This window comes from Neolamprologus multifasciatus, chromosome 18, assembly GCF_963576455.1.
Source record: "Neolamprologus multifasciatus chromosome 18, fNeoMul1.2, whole genome shotgun sequence".
Classification (NCBI taxonomy): Eukaryota; Metazoa; Chordata; class Actinopteri; order Cichliformes; family Cichlidae; genus Neolamprologus; species Neolamprologus multifasciatus.
The window spans coordinates 32,307,282-32,322,007 of NC_140456.1; the positions used below are offsets into that span (position 1 = coordinate 32,307,282).

Here is a 14,726-nt window from a genome sequence, read left to right on the forward strand (position 1 = left end):
TCAATATTGTACTGTCTAATATGAGATGTTAGACAGAGTTTCTGCTCTGACTTCAAACTTTTTAAAAACGTTTTAAATGCACCATCGGAGCCCTATCCAGTGGTGATAACACTTGAAAAGCAGAATGTACACTGACTGAATCCCAGCAACACAGTTGTCTTTGGCATGGCATCAGAACTACGATGAAATGTTAAAAGTTAAAGTGGTACTTCAAGAGAAGTGGCGCTTTGTCAACCTTGACTAGAGAGAAAGACTCAAATGGCGGATGGTTGGATTTGTTGAATGCATAATCAGACAGACCAAAAGTGACCAAGATCTAAATGTCATGCTTTGTTCACTGTACAAAAACAATGTTCAACCCTCTGCTTTGCATCTTTGTGGAGAAGGACAGAAAGAGTCAGACCACACAGCGATAAAAAGCCCAAACACACTTCCAAACTACTACAGAACTACTTAAAGACCAAAGAAGACAAAAGAGTTCTGACTCTCAGTGAGTTTCCTCCATGATCACTTGATCTAAACCACACTGAACATTTATGGGGCACTTGAAGATGGAGAACCACGTCCTGAGTTATCGGGTTTAGACAAATTGCATGTTTGTTGAGTACTGCTGCTGCCATTAAAGCAAGAAGAGAGGCAGAGTAAGATAATTATGAAACGTTATGATAAGGCAGATGTTCTCAGATCATCTGTATAATTAACAACCAATTTTCTTGCAGTGTCACAATGAAAAGCATACCAGATGTATGTTCTTATATAGATAAACATATTATATAGATAAACAAATGTTCCAATGCAGAAGTTAAGTGATTTGAAGCTTTCAGAGATCAGCCCTAAAAAATATCTAACATCTACTGTAGCCCAGAAATACAACGATATGGAAATCTATGGGGAAATGGTGCCTGGCTCATTTCTCTATGACACTTTCGTAATGACTTTATAATAAGCTCAACCTCTAATAGCAGGTTGTACTGCTAGCTAGTAGTTTATTGGTCGCAGATAATACCACATTATAGGGATGCGGGATACCGATACCGGTATCGGGTTAATCACAGGCGCGGAGTGCCTGCCCCCAGGCCCCGGCTGCAGCTCAGAGCTGGGAGAAGGCGAGGCGAGACAAGTCAGCCGTGTGGAACTATTTCAAAGTGAACGAAGACACAAAAACAAAGGCGGACTGCAAATTGTGCTCAGCGAAATTGTCCAGAGGAGGCTCTAAAGGTAGCGCATTTAACACAAGCAATTTAATCAAGCACCAAAATCCCAACACGACAACGAGTACAAAGAGTTTACCCACGCTTATTTACCCACGCTTATTAGCACAGAGGAGCATAGCTGATGCTATAGCAGTGGGACGGAAAATAGTTGAGCATTTTAAACAATCCGCCTTAGCCTACTCCCGCCTCGAGGACATTCAGGGACAGCTCAACCAGCCAATAAAAAGACTGCAGCAGGACGTACAGACGCGCTGGAACAGCTCGTATTACATGCTCCAGTCCCTCATTGAGCAAAAGCAAGTGCTGGGCGTGTCCGAGCACGAACTCCCTGACTATCTCACCGCTCACCAATGGGCTCTTATGGAGACAACTGTTGCCATCCTCGCCCCCTTTGAGGAACTAACTAAAAAAGTGAGCAGCTACGACGCACTAGCCTCTGATGTCATCCCAGCTGTGACTGTGCTAGTGAGACTTCTAAACAGAGAAACAGACGAGGACCACGGCGTCAAGACAATGAAAGCAACCTTACTGGCAGCTGTCAAGAAGCGCTTCAGTGACGTCGAGACCAACCCACTGTACTTCATCTCCACCATACTCGACCCAAGGTAAAGTCTGTGTGCTGTAGGTATTATGTCTGTGAAGGTTCTCAGTCATCCAGGTCATCGTAGTCAAAGGAGCTTGCAAAAAAAAAGCAGAAGTCCAGGCACTTTTTTTTGCAAGCTCCTTTGACTGCTATAGGTATTCAATGAGTATAGCTACAGTACTAAATGTAAGATTATTTTACATCTGAAATATTATATATTTGTAACTAAAATACACAAATACAAATGTATGCAATATATATAATATGAAATACATTTCCCTTATTATTACCAGAAAGTCAAATGGCTGGCATTTGTCACAGTGGTTTAGGGGAAACTAAAATCAGTCCTATTTTTCCACATATTAATACATTTATGTATTAATACATTTATGATCGCTTCTTCTCCAACAACACTGCTCCAGAGGCCAAGCTGCACCTGAAGCAGGAGCTGCAGATGATGTCCAGAGCTGAGGCAGAGGGGAGTCGGGCAGAAGCTGCAGAAGCTCCTGATAAACTGTTCCTCGAGGCCCAGGCCAGCACTAGCAGCAGTCTGGACACTGTATTTGACGAAATCGCTAAGGAGCAGCCCCAGGCAGCACAGCCGCTGGCAGCAGGTGCTGCCATTGAGCTCGACACATACCTCGGAGAGGCCCCAAGCCCTCGTGAAGACAGTCCTCTGAAGTACTGGGGTGTCAACAAAATCAGGTTCCCCACTTTGGCTAAAATAGCCCGTAAATACCTCTCAGCCCCATGTAGCAGTGTGGAAAGTGAAAGGCTTTTAAGACTTTTCTTAAAAAAAAACCTGCCACTCACTTTTTCTCTCCATTAAGTAAGTCATCTTAGACTTGATGTTAATACCTACCTCAGTTGCACTGACTGCCACAGTTCTATGTCGGTGGATGTTGTTAGTTTATTCAAATATTGTGCACTAAATGGCAAAGATGTTTATTAATGCCCCTTGTGTTGTCCAAAGCGGCAGAGTTTACAATAAACTGAAAAAAATACTTGAGTTGCACTGTCACTGTTTAAATTTTTTTTCATAATTATTTATTCTGTAATATGTTGCATACAACATGCTTTTCATTTTAAATAAATGTTCTTAATTCCAAACCAGTCACTTGTTTTTTTGTTTTTTGTTAAATTATAGGACTAAAGCTGTTACCTGTAAATTTAAATCATGTTTTTATTAAGTACTCGGTATCGGTATTGGCGAGTACTGAAATGCAAGTACTCGTACTCGTACTCGTTTCCAAATAAGTGGTATCGGTGCATCCCTACCACATAATGCTTATTTTATAAATTAGAGTTCATTGGAGTCAAAAATGAGAACAAATCCAGGTAGTTTACAACTTCTCCTTCAAGTGACAAAGCCAGTGAGCATCCCTTGATTACACTTTCAGATTCTATATGTTGTACACAACAGTGGGACACATTACATATAATGTTTGCCCAATAGCACACGCAAATGTTGACCACTACTGCATGGCCACCCTGCCAGGCAGCATCATGCTAGTGTTTGCAGTTTAACAAACTTCACTGTAGTCACTCAAGTTCCACAAATACAAGTGAAACTGTTCTCGCCCAAAGTTAACTGCAAAGAAATACTCGTTCTGACATCATAAAGATAAGTAAATGTGTCTGCTTAACCATCAAATTTAGCCTTTATAGGTGGGTGATTTAACCAATTTCATTTCTGTGTGCAAACAAAATGGCAATTAGCCTAAACAGGCACTTTTCCCTTGATAATTATCTTTCCCTGTCAGGAGAAACAGCAGGAGTGGAGTGCATAAAATAAGAGTAGTATGATTAACGAAAACACTATCAAAGAAAGCCCCTCCAATATTATCTGCCTTAAGGCAGGAAAGGATTCTTTCAATATTTTAGCTAATTATAGGCCAATCTCCAACCTTCCTTTCATATCAAAAATCCTTGAAAGAGTAGTTGTCAAACAGCTAACAGATCATCTGCAGAGGAATGGTTTATTTGAAGAGTTTCAGTCAGGTTTCAGAGTTCATCACAGCACAGAAACAGCTTTATTGAAGGTTACAAATGATCTTCTTATGGCCTCTGACAGTGGACTCATCTCTGTGCTTGTCCTTCTTGACCTTAGTGCAGCATTCGATACTGTTGACCATAATATTCTATTAGAGCGATTAGAACATGCTGTAGGTATTACAGGTATTGCACTGCAGTGGTTTGTATCATATCTATCTAAAAGACTCCAATTTGTGCATGTAAATGGAGAGTCCTCTTCACACACTGAGGTTAATTATGGAGTTCCACAGGGTTCGGTGCTAGGACCAATTCTGTTTACATTATACATGCTTCCCCTAGGCAGCATCATTAGAAGACATAGCATACATTTTCACTGCTATGCAGATGACACCCAGCTCTATCTGTCCATGAAGCCAGATAACACACACCAATTAGTTAAACTGCAGGAATGTCTTAAAGACATAAAGACTTGGATGGCCACTAACTTTCTGCTTCTTAACTCAGATAAAACTGAGGTCATTGTACTCGGCGCTGAAAAGCTTAGAAATATGGTATCTAACCAGATTCTTACTCTGGATGGCATTACCTTGGCCTCCAGTAACACTGTGAGGAACCTTGGAGTCATTTTTGACCAGGATATGTCCTTCAACGCACATATTAAACAAATATGTAAGACTGCGTTCTTCCATTTGCGCAACATCTCTAAAATTAGAAATATCCTGTCTCAGAGTGACGCTGAAAAACTAGTTCATGCATTTATTACTTCCAGGCTAGACTACTGCAATTCATTATTATCAGGATGTCCAAAAAACTCACTGAAAAGCCTTCAGTTAATCCAAAATGCTGCAGCAAGAGTACTGACAGGGACTAGAAAGAGAGAGCATATTTCTCCTGTTTTGGCTTCCCTTCATTGGCTTCCTGTTAAATCCAGAATTGAATTCAAAATCCTGCTCCTCACATACAAGGTCTTAAATAATCAGGCCCCATCTTATCTTAATGACCTTGTAGTACCATATCACCCTATTAGAGCACTTCGCTCTCGCTCTGCAGGCCTACTTGTTGTTCCTAGAGTATTTAAAAGTAGAATGGGAGGGAGAGCCTTCAGTTTTCAGGCCCCTCTTCTGTGGAACCAGCTTCCAGTTTGGATTCAGGAGACAGACACTATCTCTACTTTTAAGATTAGGCTTAAAACTTTCCTTTTTGCTAAAGCATATAGTTAGGGCTGGACCAGGTGACCCTGAATCCTCCCTTAGTTATGCTGCAATAGATGTAGGCTGCCGGGGGATTCCCATGATGCATTGAGTTTTTCCTTTCCAGTCACCTTTCTCACTCACTATGTATTAACAGACCTCTCTGTATTGAATCGTATCTGTTATTAATCTCTGTCTCTCTTCCACAGCATGTCTTTATCCTGTCTTCCTTCTCTCACCCCAACCGGTCGCAGCAGATGGCCGCCCCTCCCTGAGCCTGGTTCTGCCGGAGGTTTCTTCCTGTTAAAAGGGAGTTTTTCCTTCCCACTGTCGCCAAAGTGCTTGCTCATAGGGGGTCATATGATTGTTGGGTTTTTCTCTGTATCTATGAAGCGCCTTGAGGCGACATTTGTTGTGATTTGGCGCTATATAAATAAAATTGAATTGAAAATTGAATTGAATTGAAATATGCATGTGCATATTGAAAGAATCCTTTGTCTGCTCACCTTTGACCCAGGTAGATGTGTATGAAGCAAAAACAGAATTGCCATGGAGAATGGGCGTCAAATTTATATAAAATGCTCATCTGTGCCTTTTAATTACCTGACCTGACTGAACTCTTTAGATGCTCATCAAAAGATTCTGCTCTATTAATGGATATATCATTTTATGTGTTCTAATGTGGATTTGTATGTTTCCATATCTCGAAATATTAGCGCTTAACATTTTTCAGTGACTATTTTAAAGTAGTATTTTCAAATTTATTTAAACTTTTTTCAGTTTTAAAAAACTTCAGATGACTCAAAGGATTGTTTTAAAAAATCAGACACAATCATGCAAACAAATCCTACATCATTATATCCAAATCTGTCAGCTTCCAGCACATGCACCAAAACATTTACAAAGGCCAGGTTATCACACTGCAAGTAAACATGTCTGACTTCCTGAATAGACTGTTTTCTCAGCTGTCTTAACTCCTTTTTCCTAATTAAAGGAATGAGATATTGATCCTGTTATCTCTGGCAGAAAACTAGAAAACTGGAGTTGCTTACTACCTTACTGTTGTATTTTTTCAACAATCACTCAAGTCAACAGCCCCGTGTGTTTAGACACAAAAAATATATGTAGTGAAGTAGGGGTGGGCGATATAAACGATATACGATAGAAACAATATAAATTTGGCCAACGATAGAGATTTTGACTATACCGCTCTATCGCGATAGCGCATGTTGATGATGTCATCAAGCTGCGCCTGTTTGGGTCGAAAGCATCGCAGCGGCTAAAACCATTATCATCTGCAAATTATGCCGGGCGACAGTCATAACAAAGAGATGAAGCACTTTTGAAATATGGGGAAAGCCAAAAACTGAGTTTCCTCCACTTCCGTAACATTGATTCATTAATGTTGAATTCTCTCGTAGCTGCTCTATTCCCATGTTGTTGCAGTATATTAATAACTAATGAATTCCTGTTAACTTCTAACTCAGTTAAATTTAATAAATTCTGTTTTCATGGATGCCTGGATGTTAAACTTAATTGTTACACCTGGTAAAGCAGCAACGCTGATGATTTTATTAAAGATTAAAGAATTTAGACCGTTTTTAACTCTCAGTGTTCGTTTGACTTTGGGACCTGAAGCAGACGGAGTTTTGGACCCAGATTACTCCGTGAAGCTCCTCACTACGGCAGCCGTAATGCTCTGACAATCCATCAAGCAGTGCGGCTTACCAAAGTTGTACTAAAACATTTGTAACAGATTTCTGCCCAAATTCGGTTCGAGGTCAGTAAGCACAACCAGAATTCATACATAAGGCACACTCTCAATTTTTGAGAAAATTAAAGGATTTTAAGTGTGCCTTATAGTGTTGAAAATACTTTATACAGAAGAAAAGAATATATTGTGATATATATCGTTACCGCACGTGCTTCAAATTATATCGCGATATGAATTTTAGGCCCTATCGCCCAGCCCTATAGTGAAGACTAGATGTGAAATGTGACTACAGTGTCCTTCACTGTTCCAAATGTTTCGTGTTGAATAATGTCTAGGAAAGTGTTTTTGTTGAACATTATTATGACACCCATAAGATGAACTTTGAGCTTTTGGATATGAAGTTTCATTACCTTTTAGGCATTGGTTTAAGAAATAATAGCACAAGAATTCACACAAGAAAAGAATAGTTTTTGGAGTTGAGTGATCTAATTCTCCTTTTTCCTCAAGTCCAAGTGAAACATACACTATATAGACAAAAAGACGACTGAAAAAGTATTGGCCAACACCCCTCATGCTTTGAACTCTGGTGTTTTCAGTCGCATTGCTACAGGTGTATAAAGTCGCGTGCCGTGACGCTGTAATAAAATACAATCACTGCAAAAAGTCAGGTCATGTAATTTCATAGTCCATGTTCAACTGTAAATGCTATTACTGCAAAGTAGAAGTGTTTAGGAACCACAGCACAGACCATGTAAAGTTACAGAGCAGGGTCACTGCAGAGGCACACAGTGCATAAAATGCTCTGCTGACTCACAGATTTTAAACCTCCTCTGGCGTTAATATCGACACAAAAACAGTTGCTTTCCACAGCTGAGCAGCTCCTGTAGCTGTAACGTGTAGGTGGTACTTAGTCACAGTGATGTTTGACCACAAACTAAAAGCCATGGTTATCAGACATTAACTAAAGTGTGATCACAATCATTACACATTTAAAACCCTTCACAGGATGCCTACAGTTATAAAAAATACCAAAACTGTTTAAAATTGTACATGAAAAGTGGTAGTGGCGTCCAATAGATGCTTTTAGCATTTTAGCATCTGGATAAAACACTAAATACTAAGAGAAGCAGTGTAAATACGCCAGTTGATACCCTGATGTACTGACCTTAAAACAGTATTTACACCCAACAGTAGGGATGGGTACCGGTATCCGGTGCCATTATGGCACATTTCGGTGCTTTTTTTCCCCTGAGCTGTGATACACTTTGAATTCTAGCCAATCATTAAGTTTCCGAGGATAGTAGGCGGGCCCAGGTACCTACGTTCTTTTAGAGCAGAGCTACAGATTAAAAATGCCCAAGGCGAAGCAGTCAGAAGTCTGGCTGTACTTCACAGCAAAAGATGCAAACTCAGCAGCCTGCAACAAGTGCTTTAAGCTGATACTGTGATACTGTCAAAGGAGGTAACACCTCAAATCCGATGAAACACCTGGCGATGCATAGCGTTTTTTTTTTAAAAGCCGAAAAATGCACCGTATTTGATAGCTTGCTGCGAGACCTCACACCGAGCACATCTACTGCGGGTGTGGTGCCTGTTATCGGACTCGGAGTTAGCAACATCCCCCAAAAACCCGAAGAGGAGAGTCCTGGCCCCTAGCCCTGCCAGTGTAGCAGAAATGATGATGATGATGATGCACCAGCAGCCGTTCTTCTCTGCGTGAGTAGCTTAATGTTGTTCGTGTGTAATTTACGTTGAGTAGGCTAACCACGTTATTACATTAATGCATGTAAGGTGAACTAGCAAACACCGTCGTAGCTACATGCAGCTGTCTTCTTGTTTGATGGCAGATACTCCCTTCACCCTGGCCAAAAAGGCTAAAATGACCAAAGAAAAAGTGGAAAACAGCTAAACATGAGAGGTTTTTGGACAAAGTTTGTGTTTTTTCCATTGTTTAAGCACTGCTTCCAGCTAAGAGTGATACCATATATGCTCCATAGCTGCAGAAAAGGCTAACATTGTTATCTTTTTACAAAAAAACAGCTGAACATGAGAGGTTTTTGGACCAATTTTGTGTTCTCCATTCTTTAAGCACCGGTTTGAGCACCGTTTAAGCACCGGCACCGTTTCAAAAGTACCGGTTTGGCACCGGTATCGGATAAAACCTAAATGATACCCATCCCTACCCAACAGTTGATGTAGCTCTAGACCTATGCGTAGTTCAGCCCCCGAACTGATTTAAGTGGATTAAGAATTACTTAGTCAAACTGGTGTGTAGAACAGTTCATTCAAAACCTAAAAAGTAAGAGTACTCAAAAAAGTAAGTATAAGTCAGCAAGATGATGACAACAAGCAAGGTAGGAACAAAAGACAAATAAAATGAAGGAGGGAAACCTTAAGGCATTAAAGCTTAAACAACACATCCATGACAGGTTATTTTAATCACGTAAAGCTCTAAATAGGGCAGTTTACTGGAAAAAAAAATACCAGCATAAATGTGACTTTTTATTAATCACCAATGGAAACTATATATTTACTGTATCTACACATTTCATATGTTCAGACAAGACCTTAGCTTAAATAAAAGATATTTTAATAAACATAAACTTACAAAACACGAACAGAGAAAGTTCATGAAGCCAAAAAGAGTGCAACATTATATCCTCATCATCTTAGAGCCTAAGAACCCTCAGATGAGCTGCATCAGCTGATGACCCCCCTTAATTTTTAGCATGAGGATCGACAAGGAAACACTCCCAGTACAGAGGGATGAGTGTCATGATATTCACTAATAATTTGGTGATAAATATAAACAAACAGTGTTTTACTTTACACATTAACACTTCAGCTTTACTTGTGCACTGAGTGCTCCAGGTAAGGAAAGGTTAGGCTGAGGTCAGTGTGGCCAGACATGCTCCATCTACAGCCTTGGTAAGATAACAGATTCTCTGTGAGCCTGAACGCCACTGAGGCAGAAACAGACATATAAACTACTGCAGCGTAAAGTAAAGGGTCATCCTGGCCAACTACTACAACACTGGAGGCGATAGGCTTGGCATGGTGGCGGATGGAGGTGGCAGAAATGTGTGAGTTCAAGTGTGTGCGTACAAAAAGAAGAAAAAACTTATCCCATGAGTGGATCCTCCAGGGCAGAGGCTGTGTGTTTCCATGAATTTAAAACACAGTATATGGGGAAATATGTATATGTGTGTGTGTGTGTGTGTGTGTGTGTTGTGAGCCTTACCCTTTAGGTGGATCTTATTTTCCGGGCTGTGCACCAACACCGAGCTAACTGAATCCAAGCTGTCGTAGTTACTGCAGCCGAGAGGGCCTGTCCTTGTTTCGGTTACCTAGGAAATAGAGGAGGGATAGCTCTGTTTACTTCAACAGCTACCTCATCCACTAAATAGTGGATGAGGTAGCTGTTTGTTTCTCTTTCTGGCAGTCATGTACACAGCTGTAGCAGGTGAAGTGTGTGAAGGCAGGCAGAATACTGGATGTGGCAGAGCCCTCTGACAGCAGAGAAACTGTCACCATCTTTGGCTTCACTCATACCCCTGCAGACACAGCTGTGTGCAACGTGAGGGCATTCTTCAAAGAATGGTGGAAAATATGTGAAGAAAAGTAAAAAGTTAACAGATGCAGATACGTGTGAAGGACTCACAAAATCAAATATTGAAAGGTAGGCTGTTAAGCAGCTGTTTTTAGTAGAGGCAATAAGCATGGTAATGCACTTTTACATGTTAGTGTTCTTAAATCATCAAAATCTGCAAATATCTTAAATATTACACTAAGACGTTTATTACTTTTATGACTATAATTATTCCTAGTAGCAGAAATCATTATATTTGTTGTTCCATTGAATTATTACAAATGCATCTTACTTAAAATGTTCATATAATCTGCTGATTTATTTGAGCCTATGTTTTTATCACAGCGTCACAGACATGATTGCTTTGCCCAAACCCCACAAATTTAACAATATGTCTGTAATTCTACTTCATTATTGATTTTAGATACTTTGTGGTATGTATTTAAGAATATTTACCATGTAGTCTCTCTTATTATTAGGGTTTAAAAACATATTTCTATTCACAAGTTAAAATAAATAAATACATATAATATCTTGGCTTTAGAATAACTGTGAAACACATTTCCCTTAAGATTCAAGGCAGCAGGCTTTAGACAGCTGTAATGTTTAAGTGTGACCAATGATAATGCTGCATCTGTTACAGCAGCAAAACACTCAAGAGATAACATGCAAGAACTGTCATTTTAAGCAAACCTTGGAGTGGTTTAAATACAAGGCACTGGTAGCGCTCCACCCGCTCCACCCGTCTTATTCTGAGGCTGTAAAATGGCCATTCATAAACCAAATGCTGACATCACCTTCCAACATAAGATACTTTTGTTACACTACAAGAAATTAAGAATCAAGAATCATGCTCTTCCTTTTTTATATTATCTTTATGCACCACTTCACACAACCTTACACTCTGTCGAGACAATAAAGACAACTATTACTGATGCAAACATCATTTTTTAAAAATCGCTTATATAACATGTAGATAAAGAAATACTCTCCAGTGTGTATTGTATTTGATTCAAAGGTTTCTTTAAAATGCTAGCAGCATCAAAGTATAGGTAGATGCTTAGATAGAAGTTCTAACTGGTCATCTCTAGATTCAGCATCTCCTTAGCAGTAAAAGTATAGTTACATCTTAAAAACTATGGATTAATCTCCTTCACGTGAGCCTTTGTTGTAAACTAATTACACTCATGTAGTGGTCAATCAAAGATAAGCTAGTGGCTATTTCCTGGCTATCGACAATTCCAGCACACTGTAAAAAAAAACAAACAAAACAAAATCCCCTTCTTTTGGTATGAATATACAACATCATCACTAAACAAAAATATTATATATATGATTGCAAGTGATCATGACAAGTGATCATACAATACAAAGCTGGCTAGCTGCGCTGGAGTACCAGTGCAACAATCACAGAACTGAACTGAAAATTTCTTGCAGATGCAAAAAAAGTAAATTGTAATAGTACAATTTAGTTTTTAAAAATATATAAATTGAAGCTGAATATTAGTGGTTTTGAAAGAGATGTAATGGAATTTATGATATGTTGACAATATTGTTCTTGTGACATGAACAGAGGGTGAAGAGAAAAGGTGCACACAGAGCAATGAGTGTAAACAGAAGAAAGTCACGTAAGCGTGACAGATGGAAAAAAAAAAAGGGATAAGACACAAGAAAGAAAAGAAAGTTCTGTAAAAAATTAATCAAACATTATTTTGCAGATATCGCACACAGTTCATTTTCCCAAGCAGTTGTTCAAAATAGAACGTAACACTCTGGACATGTCCTCTGGCAAAACCATTCTGCAGCTAAATCAGGCCATTTGGCAAATAAGGTAGCCTGTGCAAATTTGCTGTCCTTAACACAGCCCTGTGCCTTATATCTCCACACTCTGCCTTGCATTAAGATTGGATCTAATATCAAAAGAAATAGAAGTTACCCTTGAAGGCGCTACAGGAGATACACATCTCAAACATCACTCAAATAACCAACTAAAAAAACCAGACACTGCTGAGATGAAGTCAAAGATAAGCTACAGATAAAGGCTAGCAACAAGGAAAGATTAGTGAAGGACGACGGGGCTGTTTGGGGATGTTGTTTCAGCCACACATGCCACTGATAATCCCTGCCTTAAAAAGAAAAAGAAACCTGTTGCATCTCATTCATGTTTTGGAATTGGTTGTATAACATAATCCCTTGGGTTTTTCTTTGTTCACATTAAACTCTACCTCATAGGGTGTGCTCAAAGTCTGTGAAGTCGGATAAATTTTATGATTCCACAAAACCAAAGCAGTTTGTATTTTTTTATAAATTGCATGCAGTTAAAATTAAAAGCCTGCAGAATGTGCACAGTGGTTATGAAAAGGTACAAAAATGATCAGGGTAGGATAACTATTTTGCAGATATTTGGCTGCAGTAAGAGAAATATAGTACTAACCAAACAGTGCATGTTTTTCCTTTTATTTGTTGTATTTTCGAATCCTCTGAATCTTTTAGCCAACAAATGATTCTGAATTGGATTTGGATAAGTGGCTAAGAAAGTGGATGGATGGATGGATGGATGGATGGATGGATGCATGGACGGATGGACGGATGGATGCATGGACGGATGGATGGACGGATGGAAGGATGGACGGACGGATGGATGGACGGATGGACGAATGGATAGACGGATGGATGGATGGATGCGTGGACGGATGGACGGATGGATGCATGGACGGATGGACGGACGAATGGATGGACAGACGGATGGATGAATGGATGGACGGACAGATGGATGCATGGACGGATGGATGCATGGACGGATGGACGGATGGACGGACGAATGGATGGACGGATGGAAGGATGGACGGACGAATGGATGGACGGATGGATGGACGGACGGATGGATGCATGGACGGATGGACGGCTGGATGCATGGACGGATGGATGGATGGACGGATGGAAGGATGGACGGACGAATGGATGGACGGATGGAAGGATGGACGGACGAATGGATGGATGGACGGATGGATGGACGGACGGATGGATGCATGGACGGATGGATGCATGGACGCATGGACGGATGGATGGATGGATGCATGGACGGATGGAAGGATGGACGGACGGATGGATGCATGGACAGATGGATGGCATTTCCCTTTTTTGTGTTAGTCTCTTTGTTTTCACTTCCTCTTTCTTTCTGATGACATCATTCTTCTTCCTGTGTGATTTATTTGTCCCACACTGACTCATCTTTGTTAAGTTCCATTCTCTGTATATACATACTGTAGTCCTGCATCGCCTTTATCGAGCTGTCAGTTTGTGTACTTCCACCTGCTGGGTGAGTTCTTTGTTAACTCGTTCTAGTTTCAAAGTGGATCCCTGGGGTTTCTCTTTTTGGACCGTCCTTTATTTTTGGACCTTGCTAATTATTAACGGGTCTTTCTCTTGTACTTCACCTACTATAATTTTCTCTCTTATGTACACTAAAAAATAAAACATCACTTGTGTTATCCCAATAAAACACCTTACTACACCCAGCAGGAATATAAAGGAATACACGCTGCTTAGTGGGGTTCTTTGTGACCCTCATTCTCAACAAAGGAAGTGGAGACAGCAAACACAGCATGACTCACAGAACCACAACTACCACACTGAGGAAAAATTCATATAATAAATATAAAAAACGAGACTAAAGATGGACCAGATTAGCTTAAGAGGAGACGTTAGAGCAGGTATTTCTAAATAATTTAGTTCATAATTTGGAATTTCCAGTAGCACAGTCAAGAGGTCACATTCTTAGGCAAGAACATACTGCCAAATTGTTCCACTGTGGACCCAGTTTAACAGTTTGTTAGTTATTATATTTTTAGCTTTTATATTTTGTGAAACTGAAACCGTCTGTTTCACATTTTTATTTTATTCAATGTGTCAACTCTTGATCAGTTTTAAAGGATTGCAGTGCAAGGTATTTTTTATAGCTACCATTTACAGGTGTACATTAAACATGTCTCATGCCAGCAAGCTACTGTTAGTAAAAGAAGGCAGCACTGACTGAACTGTATCTGTTCAAAATATGAAAACCTGCTGAAAGCAGAAGTAGATTATTGTATTTTTAAATCTCCCAAACTTTAAAGTGCATATGTTGCATTGATACCAACACTATTTAGTGCAAGAACTTTGAAAGTTTTTCATTTTTCATGCCATGTTTGAATGCAGAATGAACTGTGAGATCAATACCGCTCGGTAAGTTTTGTTGTAGCAACAAATAAATTCAAACATGTACTACAGGTTGTGTAAGAAGCATTAAGTTTGATCATTATTCTTCATGAAGAAAACTAAAGGTTTTAGCCACTTTTCAAGCCTATGGAGAGTGACGGTTTAATACTAACCGACTGCACAATTATCACCATAATGTAACAATTTCATACATCTTTTTTCAAATTATCTACAGCGATTTTCA

The 14,726-nt window shown here is 39.7% G+C and overlaps 1 protein-coding gene and 1 long non-coding RNA gene across 2 annotated transcripts in view; both read right to left on the reverse strand.

Moving 5' to 3' along the window:
* Nucleotides 1-14,726, reverse strand: part of brinp2 (bone morphogenetic protein/retinoic acid inducible neural-specific 2) — a 337,921-nt gene that overhangs the window by 112,320 nt on the left and 210,875 nt on the right. The window contains exon 5 of the mRNA XM_085141220.1: nt 9,938-10,043. Within this exon, the coding sequence (XP_084997346.1) occupies nt 9,938-10,043 (106 nt within the window). The remainder of the gene's footprint in view (nt 1-9,937; nt 10,044-14,726) is intronic.
* LOC146498415 (uncharacterized) lies at nt 2,915-9,931 on the reverse strand. The gene is made up of 2 exons (XR_014870845.1): nt 9,196-9,931; nt 2,915-9,164 (listed from the first exon to the last, which is right to left on the reverse strand). It is a non-coding gene; the product is annotated as an uncharacterized LOC146498415 (long non-coding RNA).